The sequence below is a fragment of the Monodon monoceros genome, unplaced genomic scaffold, assembly GCF_005190385.1.
Source record: "Monodon monoceros isolate NGI ecotype Baffin Bay Population unplaced genomic scaffold, NGI_Narwhal_1 Super_Scaffold_12, whole genome shotgun sequence".
Classification (NCBI taxonomy): Eukaryota; Metazoa; Chordata; class Mammalia; order Artiodactyla; family Monodontidae; genus Monodon; species Monodon monoceros.
Window position 1 is genome coordinate 119,925,485 of NW_021703768.1, and position 16,868 is coordinate 119,942,352.

Here is a 16,868-nt window from a genome sequence, read left to right on the forward strand (position 1 = left end):
GTGGATAGTGACCTGTGCTCGCACAGAGGCTTCTTTTGGTGGTGGCAGCAGCCTTAGTGTCTCATGCCTGTCTCTGGGGTCTGCGCTGTTAGCCACGGCTTGCACCCGTCTCTGGAGCTCTTTCAAGCAGCGCTCTTAATCCCCTTTCCTTTTGGGAGGTCTGAGGTCTCTGCCAGCGTTCATTAGGTGTTCTGTAGGAGTTGTTCCACGTGTAGATGTATTTCTGGTGTATCTGTGGGGAGGAAGGTGATCTCCCTGTCTTACTCTTCTTCCATCTTCCCCCCTGCCAAGAGTTTTATTTTTATCCGTTCCTTGTAATGCTAGCAAACAAGCCTAATGGCTTTGGATGACCTAGATTCTTATTTCCAGCATAATCCCATGTATATTCAAAGACAGTACATTCCAAGACCATGCCACATTAATAGAAAAGCTATGGCTTATTTACATTGTGTACACATATTATTCTATTGACTGTTTATGGTGAGGGTACAGAAGGTGAACAGTATAAACTTTTTATTCAAGTGGGCTGGATAGAGTTAGGAAAGTTTTTTGGGTTTCTGATATGGTCTATATCAGCAGTCCCCAACCTTTTTGGCACCAGGGACCGGTTTTGTGGAAGACCATTTTTCCACAGACCTGGGAGGGGGGTTAGGTTCAGGAGGTAGTGCGAGTGACGGGGAGCAATGAGGAGCAGCAGAAGCAGCTTCGCTTGTTCGCCCGCTGTCACTCACCTTGCCTGCTGCTGCTCACCTCCTGCTCTCCGGTTCCTAACGCGGCCTGGGGGTTGGGGATCCCTGGTCTGTATGAACTGTTGTGAGATTAGCATGTCTGTAACCAAATAAAGTAAAAAATGTTTCCCTAGCAAAATGCTTTTTTTCATTTTAACTGGGAAACAGAAGCTTGATAAAAAAAAAAAGGAGACCCCTATAGTTACTAATGCTCTTAAGAGCCACTTACTGCCAGTTAATAGAGATTAGCTGAAGGTCTAAAAAAATATTCAACTAGTGTAAATGCCTCTGTATTTTCAACACCCAAAATCAGGCTCTTACTTGCCAAACTAAGAGTAAATTTTGCATCAATTTTCATTTATAAACAACTGTCTTCCTCACTTTGAGTGTAGCCTATGTGCCCTATATAGCTTGAAGAAATAAGTTTGTTGATTTTCCTTTGTTAGTGAGACAGGTTCCTTGTATATTTGACAAACCAAAGGGTATTGTCATCTCTGGTCAGCTGTTTCTACTATCAACACCCCCAAGGGACAGGACACATGTTTATTTTAAAATAAACCTTTTAATTTATTTATGACTGAGTTGGGTCTTCGTTGCTGCACATGGGCTTTCTCTAGTTGCGGCGAGCGGGCGCTCCTTTGTTGCTGTGCACGGGCTTCTCACTGTGGTGGCTTCTCTTTGTTGCGGGGCACGGGCTCTAGGCGCACAGGCTTCAGTAGTTGTGGCTCGCGGGGTCTAGAGCGCAGGCTCAGTAGTTGTGGCGCACAGGCTTAGTTGCCCCACGACATGTGGGATCTTCCCAGACCAGGGCTCAAACCTGTGTCCCCTGCATCAGCAGGCGGATTCTTAACCACTGTGCCACCAGGGAAGCCCAGGACACATGTTTTTAAGAGAAGGAATTATCATTGTTAAATGTGTAAGTCAAAATTGATATGGTAGTAAAAATGATTAGATTAAATGAGATCATGTCAAAAGGCTGATATAGAATGGTCAGTATAGGTTCATTTAATCTAGTTAGGAGCTTCGTATTAATAATTTCTCAGTAGTGCTTAAGAACATGGACTTTTGAGCCAGATGCCCAGTGTTTAAAAAAAAAAAAAAGTTGTACTTAACCACTTCCAAGCTTTGTGACCTAGGCAAGTTAGTTGTTTAAGCCACAGTCTCCTCATATGAATACAATGAGGTTAATAGTACTACTTTATAGTAGCACTTTATAGGGTTGCTAAGTTTAAATGAGATAATATATTGAAACATGATGCCTGGCACAAAGTAAGTGCTCAGTAAATGTGAAACACTAGCTTAGTTTAACAACAGAAAAGCAACACCAGTTCCCTGGGAGCTTGTAGACTAGAGGCATGTTCTCTGACATGTGATAAATATGGCCTCATTACAAAGATTTTTCATTCAAACTTCAATAAAATGGGAGTTAGCAGGTATGAATCAGTTTCAACTCTGAGCTTTTCCCCTTTTTTATAAAACAGAGTTAATGTCTTCCTCAGAATTTGTTTTTATTTCGTTCATTTATTGGGTAGGCGAGGATTAACTAGTATAATGTATGTGAAAGTGTTCTACAAATGTAAGGCTAATACTTGAAGTGAATGGTAAAGCAATAATGTGTATGCATACTGGTGCCATATCATCTGGCACTTCTGCATTGTACCTTAAGACACTGGGAAAGGAGGTTTGTTTACACTTTTGCAAGTGACTGAGGGTAGCAACAGTATTTCTCTTGTTCATATTCTAGCTTCAGTATTTATCATATAGTGGGTACATAGCAAATACTTGGTGCACATATGACGGGTAAGGCAAACTTGGTTTTAAAATCATAATACCCTTTCCTTAGGGATGGAGGTCACTTGTGGAGAGAAGAGTATTGATAGGAAAGTTTGTTAGATCATCCAGTTCATGGATATGACCTGAACACAATATGCTTTTGGAAATATTATATAGATTGCTATATTTACTAAATATTTATGTCCTTTTCTGAAGAAAGAGCTGATTTGAAATTAAGATAAGAATTTTGACTAGATAATACATTTATTTACATAAAATATCAATTTTCATGATAAAGACAGACTGTTATAGTTGAAGGCTTAGGAGTGAGTGAGTTCTTCCTTCCCTTAACAGCCTTTGCAGTAGTTGGTACATGACCATTTGAGGCATAGATGGGACAGTCTTCGGGTCTTTGAAGCCAGAGTTAAGCTCATTTTGAATTTCTGCCATATTAGCATGTAACCATTGCCACATTGACATTTAAATGTCCACTTTAGCATCTTAAGCTTCCTGAAGTGGTAACTCCACCTTCAGTAGAAGAGGGAGGAAAAAAGCAGGAAAATTGGAACTGCATGAGTTCTACAAAAGCATGTTGGAGTCATATAATGAAAAAGCAGATTTTTTTTTATTATGTTTCTCCATATTTGGCATTGCTGTAAATGGCTAACTAACATTTACTGCCAATTCAGTACAAATGTGTGGTTTGGTAATACCAGAACAGCAAATTTAAATGAAAAATAAAAGTTAAACATTTCCACACAAGATTTTACAATCTGACATTTCACTGCGTAGGTAAAAAGACACTTGTTTTTTAAACTACAGATTATTATTCAGCATGAATAAAAAACTACAACTTTTATTTTTAAACAGGAGTCACTGGTTTTAATTTTTACACATTTTAAAATTACTGTGATAAAAAATAATGAAAAAGCTTCTTAATAATGCCATACACAGTATAATATAGATTTGTCCCCATTATATAGCATTTGTTTAATATACAAAATAGAATATTGACACACTTGAATCTATGTGTAGTTAAGCAAGTTATTCGAGGAGGGTATTTTCATACAGCCTTTCATCAGAAAATAAAATCCTTCTTTCAGGCATTTTCTAGAGAGAAGGTAATCCTTTCCCAAAAACCTGGTAACTAATCCTTGGTGGACCAGGCTGACTGAAAATGATGAACTTCCATTCCAAGTGGTTAACATGTCCTCCTTACACTCTTATTTTCTCTTCCAATTCTCAAACCAGGTACAGAAAAACACTTTCTTCTACAGCTACAGTCTTTTGGGTGATCCACCAAGATCAAAATCTCACTGAGGGCTGCCACAGTTCTTGACTTCTATCAGATCAAAGTATAATAATATTGTTTATCTCATGGTGATGTACTTTTAGGATATTTAACAGAGAACTAAAATGATAAGACTTAACGATAATAGGTTGTGTAGATAGATAAGTGAAATTGGAATTGCTCATTCTCCCATCCCCCAGTTCTGAAGTGAGGCTGGCTTTTCTTTATATGCATATCCAGAGCTCATCCTATGCTAAATATTAAGCTCTTCATAAACACTAATCATGCTAGTTTTCCTTTTGGGGTGTCTTTTTTCCAGGAGAAGGAAGGTGCTCTTTTAGGGTTCCCTCATAGTTTTATACAGTTGGGTATACATATCCCAAAGCACTTGTATAGTATCCCATAGCAAGGCCTAAAAATACAGAGAGGGTCGCTTTTTTCCACCAGTAATTAAAAATACTTTTCGAGATTTGTTGTGAGTCACCTAGGCACGTCACCTCTCGCTGAAATTACTACAAACGTCAACAGCTTGGGATGGCAAGATACCACATACATAGAAGATGAAGCTGCTTTCAAATAGCACCATAGCTTTCTTCACTTAAATCCATAATTATACTCACACATAATTCAGGTAAATTTCTTCTTTCCCACATATCCTAAATTGTCACAGCTTCTTTTTCCATTTAATGTACAGCCTCCTATAGTTTTATGAGTGTCAGTCCATTTCCTTTTAACCACAAAGTACACATATCTTTTATTCACTGAGCTCTATTTTGGGGGAGCCAAGGTCGTTGGGGCTAAAGTCCAGATTCCCGTGTGATGTGCTTTCTGCAGCGTTCTATAAATGAATAATAATTTATCTTTCAGAAGCTCTTTCTGAAACGTAACACTGTCGCTGATGATAATATTCAAGCGGTATTTCTTAGGCACCAAAAATTTCACATCCAGCTGGGTTACAAACCATTTAAAAATACTTTGAGATCAATTTAAACAATTACAAAGGAATAGCCCCTTTTAGAGAGCATTCAAAAAGCAAATGATTACATTTTTTATTAAATAATTTCTCTAAAATACCGAAAAATAAGAACATTCAAAAAGCATTCAAAGAAAACATAAACATGTCCTCATTTGGAAATGAACTCTTGTAAGGAAAGAAAGGAATTAGTGTATTATTGGCAACCTATGAGATTCTGCACTATTTACATATTGCTGGTACCTCTATGCGTATTATTGCCAAACTTCTAAAGCCTCTGTTTTTATTAAACTGTTGGAGAGGCTGTACGTGATGGTGCCTGTAGATGTGTAAGCACCGCCTTTCTGTCCCCTGATTACACACTTTAGCGCAAGGGGAGGTTCAGTAAACTAAACCTGCGCGGACAGACTCACTGTTGGAATGAGAAGGGTGGCCATTCTGGGAGGCAGAGGGTTACTTCCTCTCTGACCTCAATGGGATGGAGCCTCGCGAACTTTCACAGCACACAGGGCCAGTCTCCATTTCCCTCTTCCTCTAGAGCAGACCTGTTTGGTTTCTGAGCCCACTGTTGCCTGTATGAATGCTCGCACACATTTATAAATCATAGAGGTTTATCCGTCAACATTTCTTTGACCCCTACAAAAAATATATAACATGTCATGATAAAACAATCTCATCTAAAAAGCATTCTTATTTTACACTATACAAGCTATTTTACAATCATTTTAATAAATTGCATGTAAAGCTGCAGTAGCCCTTCCCTTCCCAGATTAGTGAATACCAATATGATATATATCTGAAACTATAACTAAATATAAAAATATATTAGAAGTTTCATATTTTTAATATTAGATTTTCAGTTTTCTATTACACAAATAATTTGGCCACCTTGAGTAGAAATCAAATTTCTTGTGGCTTAGTAAATACAAGTTTTGAGTTTACAGAAAGTTGGTAAGGTGCACAGAGAAAGGGCTACTACAGCTTCTATCTTGTTTAAAATGATAATTCTCAACAGTGAGGAGGAGAAATTCACATGACTTTTGTTGAACTCCATGGCACACATAAGGATGTAAGGGATGTATAGTTTTACGAACACGGAAGTCTGACATATAGTCCTAAATCAGAAAAATCAGTAGCTGAGCTTTCCTGTACCCCCAGGAAAGAAAGACCAATTGGTGACAAATGGGAATGTGAAAATGGGTGTCTAGCCACTTTTGCCATATTACAGATTTTGGCGGGGGGGGGCGCGTAAAGTTTAGTGGGAGGAATTACTTGGACAGATTAAAATCTTCTCAGCTGTGTTTCAGCCGGTTATCTGGAATCATAACTTTTAAGAAGTTATACGAACTACAACAAAAGGTCCTGAAAGACAGTTTACCAACTTTCTTGCCATCTACCCGTTGCAGAGATAGGGCGTTAGGTACAAACAGGGCCTCTTGGTAGTTTTATTTTTAAATTTTTTTAAATTAGTCTTTTGTAATCCATGGTTTACCCAGCAGGTCACTGGACTAGGTGCTCTACACCAGTTAGGACGGTTAATTTGCACAATCTATGTAATTCTCCACTGAAGCAGATATGTACAAAATATGAGCTTTTTTGACAAGAAAACTGGAGATTTGAGTCAATTTTTGTGGTCTTCTGATAGCTAAGTGCCATCAGGTTAGAAGCACCAACCCATTTTCACACAGAAGATTAATGTTTAGAGTTTATTTAGGAAAGCTATGAACTAGCTGCCCATCTTAAACAGCTGTACAATAACTTGAATACAAAAATTATGTAAGAAAAAATGAGCAAGCATAGTTCACTGAATATAAAGGAAATTGTTAAAACCAGACAGTAATAGCTATAAAAGGCACAACTTCCCTTTTCTGATATACACTTGTAAACTTTTTTCAGGTTTCCATGCATAAATCAAAAAGTGCTATCCTAACTATACAGGGGAAAGTACACCAACAAAAAGTCTAGAAAATTTTGTCCAGCCAACTGTGAAAAGTATGAGCAGAAAGTTCATCACGCAGACTTCAGGCACTGGTGGTTTAGGTGCCATCCTTCTCTGAAAGTGGAGCTTACCCCCATGTTATTGTTTCTAATTTCTGGGATCCACCAACTATCACTTTCTACTTTTCCCATCACTGAAAAGTGATGGCTCAACTGCTTCTGTTGCCAAGTCTTGGCCCTCTATAAACCACATGTAGTGCGTATTTAAAACAAAACAAAAACCAAAACCAGACAAAAACAAAAAAGAAAAAACTGCTACAGGACAGATTGACAGTGTGTACAATAAAAGCTATAAATTCAACTTTCTTTAAGGCAACCTTTCTCATTAAGGCAGTCACTTTTGATGAAACAGAAGTTTTTTGATATTTCCACTTGAATATTTTGGTATCTGATTGGTGATGATTTCAGCTAACATCTCTGGGAATTCAATACTCATGGTCTTATCCAAAAATGTTTGGAAGCAATAGTTAAGGAGATTTTCAACCACCTGCAAGAGAATATATAGTAATGAACAGTCTTAAAAAATTAGCAGTAGGGATATCTCATGTTTGTTGTTGGCCTCTTTTTTTTTTTTTATAATTTCTGACTTAGAATATACCAATCTCTGCTGGAATTCCCCAGGTGAAAAAGAAGTTTACCTAAATGAGCACTCAGGTACCAAAAATCTTTGAATTTCTTTAATTGTATATAGAATTATATGGAATTAAGTATTTCGTGAAGAATTGCAGTACCATAGTATATGAAGGACACATTCGAACTTACTGGATAAATTCATACAAAAATAAGGAATTCTACCTTTAAAAAAAATAGTGCTGTTAAATTCTGTACTAGCATCATGATGATAGATGCACATAATTAGATGAAACAGTATTTCGTAATTGGCCTTAGGAGAAATGTGTGCCAAACTGAACTTTATAGGTTGAAATCAAACCATCACGAAAATCGATAAATGGGGAAAAAAAAAAAAGAAAACCCCAACAACTAGTGGTATACAATTATATACACTAATCAGGACATACTTTATGTCTCTTTTGATATTTTGGATTTTTGTTTGACACTTACGTCATGCATGGAGTCCAAGAGTTTTGTCAGTTGGTAAAACCGCTGCCAGTTCTGACTGGAGTTTCCTTCCCTCTTGACAATGGCTTTTCCTAGCTCTTTGATGTAGGTCATTCTAATTTCATCAAATAGCTCTTGACTCTTCAAACCTTCCTTAGGAACTAAAAGGTTAAGATGTAAGCAATTAAAGAATTTTCTTGTGATAACTTTTCATTTATGCAAGTAGGGCATTTATTAGTAGTAGCACATTTCATGGTTTACATAGTCTATCTGCTCTTAATGCACTCCATTAAAACATAAGCATTTTCGAAGGATTATGAAAATACAGCCATGAGAGAATATGGGATAATAGAAAATTGGAAGACTTAACTTTGGGTTTATCACTTTGTTTCTCATCTATGAATGGAGCTGGTACACACCTTCCCCCCTAGTTCACAAAGCTAACTTGAAGACCAAATGAATAATACACTGACTGTCATTCTGCCCTTGAGTTTAATTCTGGTACAGACATAGACAGTTTCAACAAAACAGTGTTTATTCTTCCAATTACATCTTGGAATATCTGTGATATCACCAGTCAATTAGGACCTTAAAATCAACATGCAATACATTTTATTAATCAATGTGTTAACATACTGAGTTGGTACAATTCCAATCTAAAAAGAAACTTGATTTTTTATGTGGCTTACACACATGCCTTACTGGGGAGCAAACATCTGCCCTTCCTTATGTACAGAAACATAGAAAATACCTCATGGATCATAAAGTTGGTATAAAATCAGTTTTTTACACTACTCTTCAAAAAATGATACCAGTAAGAGGGACTGTGAACAGACTGTTAACCATGGTTTCACTTAGTCTTGCAGAGATTATGACTTCTGTGCATGCTAACATTTCTTAAGGTGTGCTCCTAGGAACTCTGGTTCTGTGTTAATGATGATTAGGAAAAAAAGGATTTGATGGTCAGAATTTAACAAAACTAAGTGTGTAATACAAAGTTAGGCAGATTTCTGGATTTCAGGACTTCTCAGAGCTATAATGATGCACTTTCCAGGGAGGGGAACACATTGTTTCCCAAACTTAAACTTCATTGCTGCTGACATCTTAGAAAATGCTGGAATAGAGGAAAAGCAGTGGGTTCAGGAGAAGGAAGTCTTTTTCATCCTTACTTGCCCTGTGGACTTGAGTATAACGTCCCTGAGCCCGTTTCCTACTCTTTCTCAGTGAATTAAAAAAATTTTTTTTATTAAAAAAAATTTAGATATAATTAGTATATAACATTACATTAATTTCAGGTGTATAACACAATGATTCAATATTTGTATATATTGCAAAATGATCACCACAGTAAGTCTAGTTAACATCCATCACCATAAATTGTTACAAAACTTTTCTTGTGATCAACTTTTTAAGATTTTACCCTTAGCAGTTTTCAAATATACAGTATCATGTTATTAACTGTAGGCACCCTGCTGTACATCTCCATGAATTATTTATTTTACAGCTAGAAGTCTGTACTCTCTAAACCCTTCACCCATTTCTCCCATCCGTCAACACCCACCCCCCCAACACACACACAACTCTGGTATCCACCAGTTTGTACTCTGTGTCCATGAGCTTTTGGTTTTAGATTCCACATACAAGTAAGATTATATGGTATTTGTCTTCTCTGACTTATTTCACTTAGCATAATGCCCATCCACGTTGTTGCAAATGATGAGATTTCATTCTTTCTTATGGCTGAGTAATATTCCAGCGAAAATATATACCACATTTTCTTTATGCAGTCATCCATCAGCGGACACTTAGGCTGTTTTCATATCTTGGCTATCATAAATTATTCTGCAGTGAGCGTGGGGATGCACTTCTCTTTTCCATATCTTGTTTCCTATGGTTAAATACCCCAAAGTGGAACTGCTGGATCATACAGTAGTTTTATTTTTAATTTGCTGAAAAACCTCCACACTGTTTTCTATAGTGGCTGCACCAATTTACATTACCTGAAGAGTGCACAAAGGTCCCCTTTTTCTCCACACCCTCGCCAACACTTGTTATCTTTGGGCTTTTTGATAATAGTCATTCTAATAGATGTAAGGTGTGGTTTTGATTTGCATGCATTTCCCTGATGACTAATGATGTTAAGCACCTTCTTATGTACTTGTTGACTGTTTGTATGTCTTTGTGAGATGTCTGTTCAGGTCCTTTGCCCATTTTAAAAACCAGGGTATTTGTTTTTTTGCTATTGAGTTGTATGAGTTCTTTATATGTTGTGGATATTAACCCTAATCAGATATATGATTTGCAAATATTTCCTCTCATTTGGTAGGTTGCCTCTTCATTCTGTTGATGGTTCCCTTTGCTGTGTAGAAGCTCTTTAGTTTGATATAGTCTCATTTGTTTATTTTGCTTTTGTTGCCTTGGCTTATGGTGTCCAATCCGAAAAATCAACCCCAAGACGGACATCAAGGAGCTTACGGCCCACGTTTTCTTCTAGGACTTTTATGATTTCAGGACTTATGTTCAAGTCTGATGTATTTTGAGTTATTTTTTGTGTATGGTGTAAGATAGTGGTCCAGTTTCGTTCTTTTGCATGTAGCTGTCCAGTTTTCCCAACATCTTTACTGAAGAGACTGTCGTTTCCCCATTGTATACTGTTGGCTCCTTTGTCAGTATACGCACGGCTGTATTTCTTGGCTCTCAATTATGTTCCATTGATCTATGTGAATGGTTTTATGCCAGTACCATAATGTTTAGTGACTACAGCTTTATAATATAGTTTGAAACCAGGGCGTGTGTTCAGCTTTCTTCTTCTTTCTCAAGATTGCTTTGGCTATTCTGGGTCTTTTATGCTTCCATACAAATTTTAGGATTGTTTGTTCTGTTTCTGTGACAAATGCCATAGGAATTTTGATAGGGATTGCACTGAATCTGTTGATTGCTTTGAACCGTATGGACATTTTAACAATGTTAATTCTTCCAATACATAAGCACAGAATGTCCATTTAATTTTTATTTCCTTCAGTTTCTTTCACTGAAACGTCTTAGTTGTCAGCGTACAAGTCTTTTACCTCTGTGATTAAATTTATTCCTATGTTTTTTATTCTTTTTGATGCAACTGTAAACGGAATTATTTTCTTAATTTTTTGTAAAATGAATTTGTATCCTGCAACCTCACTGAATTTATTAGTTCAAACAGTTTTTTTTTGATGGCATCTTTAGGGTTTTCTATATATAAAATTAGATAATCTGCAAATAGTGAGGGTTTTACAACTCTTAAAAAATTTTTTTTCAAATAGCTTTATTGATTACAATTAAACAGGCAGTAATAATTAGACCACCCAGGATGTGCAGACCCCAGTTAGAGTTTTACTTCTTCCTTTTTGATTTGGATGCCTTTTATTTCTTTTTCTTGCCTAACTGCTCTGGCTAGAACTTCCAGTACTAGGTTGACTAGAAGTGGCTAGCGTGGGCATCCTTGTCTCTCATTCCTTATTTCAGAGGAAAAGCTTTCAGCTTTTCACCACTGAGTATGACATTAGCTGTGGGCTTGTCATATATGGCCTTTATTATGTTCGGGTACCCTATCTCTATACTGGGTTTGTTGAGAGTTTATATCATAAATGGATGTTGAATTTTTCTTTTTAACATCTCTACTGGAGTATAATTGCTTTATAATGGTGTGTTAGTTTCTGCTGTGTAACAAAGTGAATCAGCTATACATATATCCCCATATCTCTTCCCTCTTGCATCTCCCTCCCATGGATGTTGAATTTTGTCAAATGTTTTTTCTACATTTATTGAGATGATCATATGCTTTTATCCTTCATTTTTTAATGTGGTATATCACTCATAGGATTTTGGTTAGGATTAGACCAAAGAATACATATGAAAACGTCCTGATTCCATAAAGCAAAGTCGACACTTCTGAGATGTCAGTGTTAGTGTGAAAATGAAGGCCACTTAATCAGGAGTGATACTCTTATCACTGCCATGTTTAAAGTGGGTTAATTTTTACAATTATATTACAAATCTAGTTATTGCTAATTTTTAAAATACTGACTGCTTATTTATAAATTTTTTTCCCTGCTGGTTGTCCTCATTCTAAAAATAATTAGGGGAGAAATCCTATTCAGTATTTATATTTAAAAGAATTTCATCCATTCCAAATTACCCCCAATAATCCTTGGGATTTTTGCTTTGTGTAGTTCAGGGCCATATATTCAGAATTATTTTCCTGGTGAGTAGAATGCTTTATCTAATGAGTATCTTTAAATATAGAACTGTTCTGGGGGGCCTTAGAGTCTCTTTTGATAATAATGTAGCTGCTTCAGCTTTCTTTTGGGTAAAGCAGTGGTCAGCAATGACCCACTTACTTGCAGCCTGTTTTTGTAAATACAGTTTTACTGAAACACAGCCATGCCTGTTCTCCTTAAGTATTGTTGATGACTGTGGTCACGTCACAAGGGGCAGAGTTTGAGTACTAGGGGCAGAGTTTGAGTACTACTGACAGACACTGTATGCAAAGCTGAAAACATTTACCATCTGCCCTTTTACAGAAAGTTTGCCACCACTGGGTTACACTATGCATAGTATATCAGCCACTCAACATCTTTATTTCGGTATATCTCTTATAAATAGCACAAAGTTGGACTGTTTTCTTAATCCAGTCTTGCACTTTCTATATCTTTTCATCTTGGAGCCTTGGAGCATTTAGTCCATCTATATTTAATGAAATTGCTGATATATTTGAATTTATTTGTACCATCTATTTGTTACTTCCTCTTATCATGCCTTTGTTTATGCTTCCCCACCCACCACCTCTCATTTCTTTTATCCTTTTGGATTGGTTTTTCTTACCATGTTCTCCTCCCAACCCCTCATGGTTTGGGTATGTACTTTGTATACTCTGTACACTCTTTCTATTTCTTGTTGTCATCCTTGAAATTTAAACTCATTTTTAACTTATCAAACTTGCCTTTTTTTAAAAATAAATGTATTTTATTTATTTATCTTTGGCTGCAGTGGCTCTTTGTTGCTGTGCGCAGGCTTTCTCTAGTTGGGGCGAGTGGGGGCTACTCTGTTGCAGTGCGTGGGCTTCTCCTGTTGCAGAGCAGGGGCTCTAGGTGCGTGGGCCTCGGTAGTTGTGGCACGTGGGCTTATTAGTTGTGGCTCGCAGCCTACTGAGCGCAGGCTCAGTAGTTGTGGTGCACAGGCTTAGCTGCTCCACGGCGTGTGGGATCTTCCTGGACCAGGGCTCGAACCCGTGTCCCCTGTATTGGCAGGCGGATTCTTAACCACTGAGTCACCAGGGAAGCCCACCTTCGCCTTCTTGCATGTATGTAATTATTGTGTACTTTAGTTCTATTTTTTAACTCCCCAAAGACACTATTACTGTTATACAGTGTCAGTTTAAATGTATCTAAATATTTACCACTTTCTCTGTTCTTTTTTCCCTCTTTAAAGATGGGATTACTTTCCTTAGCCTAAGTATATCCTTTAATATTACTTTACTGAGGATCTGTGGTGGCACATTTTCTTTTGACCTTCATTTAAAAAAAAAAAGGACTATTGGTATACTTAGGCCTTTCAAATTTAAAGTGGTTGAGATATCTGGATTAATATCTACATGTTTGTGACTGTTTTCTACTCACTGTTCTTATTTCCTTTTTTCTGCCTTTTCTAGTTTTTATTGTGTTTCGTATGATTCTATTTTTCTCTCCTCTCAGTATATCAATTATTACTTCTTTTTAAAATTGTGTTTAGTGGCTGCCCTAGAGTTTGCAATGTACATTTACAACGAATCTACATCTCCTTTCAAATAGCACTGTACTATTTTATAGGAAGTGCAGGTATCCTTAAAACAGTATTCCCAATTCTTCACCCCCATCCTTTTAACATTGCTAACATTCATTTCACTTATCCATGTTATAATCATCCCATACACTGTTGCTATTATTACTTTAAACAGTTATTAGATCAATTAAGAAGAAAAATGAAATTTTATGTTTCTGAACTAAATTAATCTCCTTTCCTCAGCAGAACTTATTTTAACATTTTATGCAAGGCAGGTCTTCTGGCGACTAATTCTCCCAGATTCTTGTCTGAGAAGGTCTTCCTTTTGCCTTCAGACTTTCACTGGACACCAAATCTTACATGGGTGATCTTTTTCTTTCTTTCAACACTAAATAGTTCACTACCTTCTTGCTTGCATGGTTTCTAATGAGAATTCTAATGTAATTTTTATCTTTGTTCCTTTATAAGGAACAAGTAAGCTGTTTTTTTCCTCTGGCCTCTTTCAAGATTTCCTTATTGTCTTTGGTTTTCCGTCATTTGAGTAAAATATGCCTAGGTGTAGATTTTTTGCTATTTATTTATCTTTCTGGGTATTTTCCGAGCTTCCTGGATCTGTGCTTTGGCGTCTGTCATTAATTTTGGAAATTTATCAGCCTTTGTTGCTTCAAATATTTCTTCTGTTCCTTCCTTTCTTTTACTTCTGATATTCCCGTTACTTGTATGTTAACACCTTTTGTAATTGTCCTCACAGTTCTTGAATGTTTTGTTGCATTTTTTTCATTCCTTTTTCTCTTTGCATTTGAGTCTGGGAAGTTTCTACTGAGGTATCTTCAAGCTCAGTGATTCTTCTCCTTGGCTGTGTCACATCTACTGATGAGCCCAGCACTCTTCATTTTCATTACAGTATTTTTAATTTCTAGCATTTTGTTTTGATTCTTTCTTAGAGTTTCTACCTCTCTGCTTACAAAACTCATATATTCTTATATGTTTACTTTTTCCATTAGAGCCCTTAATATATTAATTGTCATTTAAAATTCCCTATCTGATAATTATAACATGTGTGTCATGTCTGAGTCTGGTTTTGATGCTTTTCTCTCCAGACTGTAGTTTTAAATTGAAAGCTGGATATGACATATCAGAACTGAGGTAATTAATTAGGCTTTTAATCTGGCTAGGAGCAGGTTGTGTTTAAGGCTTTCTGAAGCTATAGGTGTTAAGAGGTTTCAGTTTCCTCTAATTTCCTTGTTCTTATTTTTTTCCCCTTTTGTCTTGGAGTTTCCCTAAGAACACCTTCTTTAAATAGCTGTGTTCTGTAGCTCTCCCAGCTGTAATTCTGGATTATACTGGAACTCTGTTAATATGGTTGTAAGGTGTTGGGGATGTGGAGTGTTTTATACTTTTATGGTTAAATCTCAGGGTTTTTTTTTTTAAATTAATTATAGTAGGCCTGAGTCCCTAGGCTCTGACCTTTAGACGTGCTTCTGAACCTTTTTTTCCCTCCTTCTTCTCCTCCCTTACATGAGACACGAAGGTAAAGGGGGCTGGAATTATCTATTTGCCCCTTTTCTCCAGGTCAGAAACATGAGGGAATCTTTCTCTGATCTTCACCTTGAAAACCTGCTGGGGATTCTGGAGGTAAACCCCAGAAAACTGTGGGGGACAACCCCCCTAAGACTGGGTCCCCAGAGTTTTTAACACGCCAGCTATTCCTCACTTGATCTCCAGAAATTCATCAAAAATACTGTAAGTGTTCCTATGTTACTGGCTCCAGTAGCTTCCGTTTCCAGAAAGCTGATCTTGGCTAAGCTTCTCTGTATTTGCCTGTTTCTCCAGATTTTCAGGTAGTGGTTTGCCCTGTGACCTTACTTCACTGATGGATCTAAAAAAAAGTCATTGACTGTCAGTTTGCTCAGCTTTTACTTATTTGTGAGGATGGGAGTGATAACTGCCAAGCTGTTTAATTGTGAGAGCTGAAACTGGAAAGCCACCCTCAATTTTCATTTTTTTTTTTCTTAGCTTTCTGAAAAAACTTACTCCACTTTCTTCAATTGCTGCTGTTCTGGAAAGTTTTCAGCCATTATATCTTTTCACCTTTCATTTTGGATCTCTGATGATTATAATAAGACCAGAGCTTTCTTCAACTGGTGTGCTATGAATGGGTTATAAATGTGTTGATAATGTCTGTTATGCTGGTTGCCACTGGCTGCAAGTAGCCTTATTCATTTACCTCGTTGTGCTATGTATGAATGCTATTTTTTATGTTCATTATGACACGAAAAGAGTTGCGAAGCACTGTTTTAGACCTCCTCCCTCAATCATGCCTCTTATCATTGTTCATCTACATACATACATAACACATACATATATAAATATGAATACATGTATACACACATATATATATGCATCTTAAAAATTGTATTCTGGCTAATTTCTTCAGATATGTATTTCAGATTAAAGTCTCTTCAGATGTGTCTAATCTGCCTTTAGAGCCATCATTGTTTTTTTGTTTTGTTTTTACAGTTGCACTTGTCTTTAAACTTACGAAGTATACTAGTTTACCAGGCTTTGCAAATATCCTCTAAGAGAAAGCTAGCTTCAGAGTGCAGCTTACCTCTTTCAGTACCTGCCTGCACAAAGTTTTAGTCCAGCATTTTTTAGCAGGAGGTAAGGATACCTATCAGTGTTCTATCAGAGTAGAAGTCTAATTATATCTTAAGGTATGTATTTTCATTCTTCTGATTTTATTTTATTTTTTAAAGAACCAGTGATACATACTGGTTCAATTTACTTTTTCTTATCATCTACAATGAAAAAAAACAAAAACATATAGCTCAGTGAGTCTGGAATGTATAATAAAACTTAAAGCATCATTTTTTACCAGTAAGGTTAGTATCTTAGCACTGACGTGTACCTGGATATTACCAATCAAAATGACTCATGATCAGAAATTTAACTGTTTCCTCAAACAACATCAAGCTCACTTCTTTAACAAGAGTACTGCTACAGATAACCTTAAAAATTAGTATTTTTCTTACTTTGAAATATTAATATTCCTTAACTCTAGTGACATTCAATAACGTTTTGTAAAATGAAGATAGCATGAAGGCATTAATATTGATGTGTGCTTTGGAAAAGCTTAAATAGATACAGTCATGTGCAGCATCCATAGCTTACAGTTATTCAGCAACCTTGAAACCACAGTTACTAATGGAATGAAGGCTTCTTTTTGTTGAAAATGCCATATTTTTACTAT

General features: G+C 36.6%; 1 protein-coding gene across 6 annotated transcripts in view; it reads right to left on the minus strand.

Moving 5' to 3' along the window:
• Nucleotides 1–6,357: 6,357 nt before the first annotated feature.
• The window catches only part of NR3C1 (nuclear receptor subfamily 3 group C member 1), a 127,194-nt gene continuing 116,683 nt past the window's right edge, over nt 6,358–16,868 (minus strand). For 5 of the 6 annotated variants that reach the window (XM_029218799.1, XM_029218802.1, XM_029218798.1 and 2 more), the window contains exons 8-9: nt 7,826–7,983; nt 6,358–7,250 (exon numbers count right to left, since the gene is read on the minus strand). In XM_029218799.1, the coding sequence (XP_029074632.1) occupies nt 7,098–7,250; nt 7,826–7,983 (311 nt within the window). In that variant the 3' untranslated portion in view covers nt 6,358–7,097. Of the gene's footprint in view, nt 7,251–7,825; nt 7,984–8,065; nt 8,937–16,868 lie in introns of those variants that run through there. The other variant, XM_029218803.1, reaches the window with a different exon arrangement.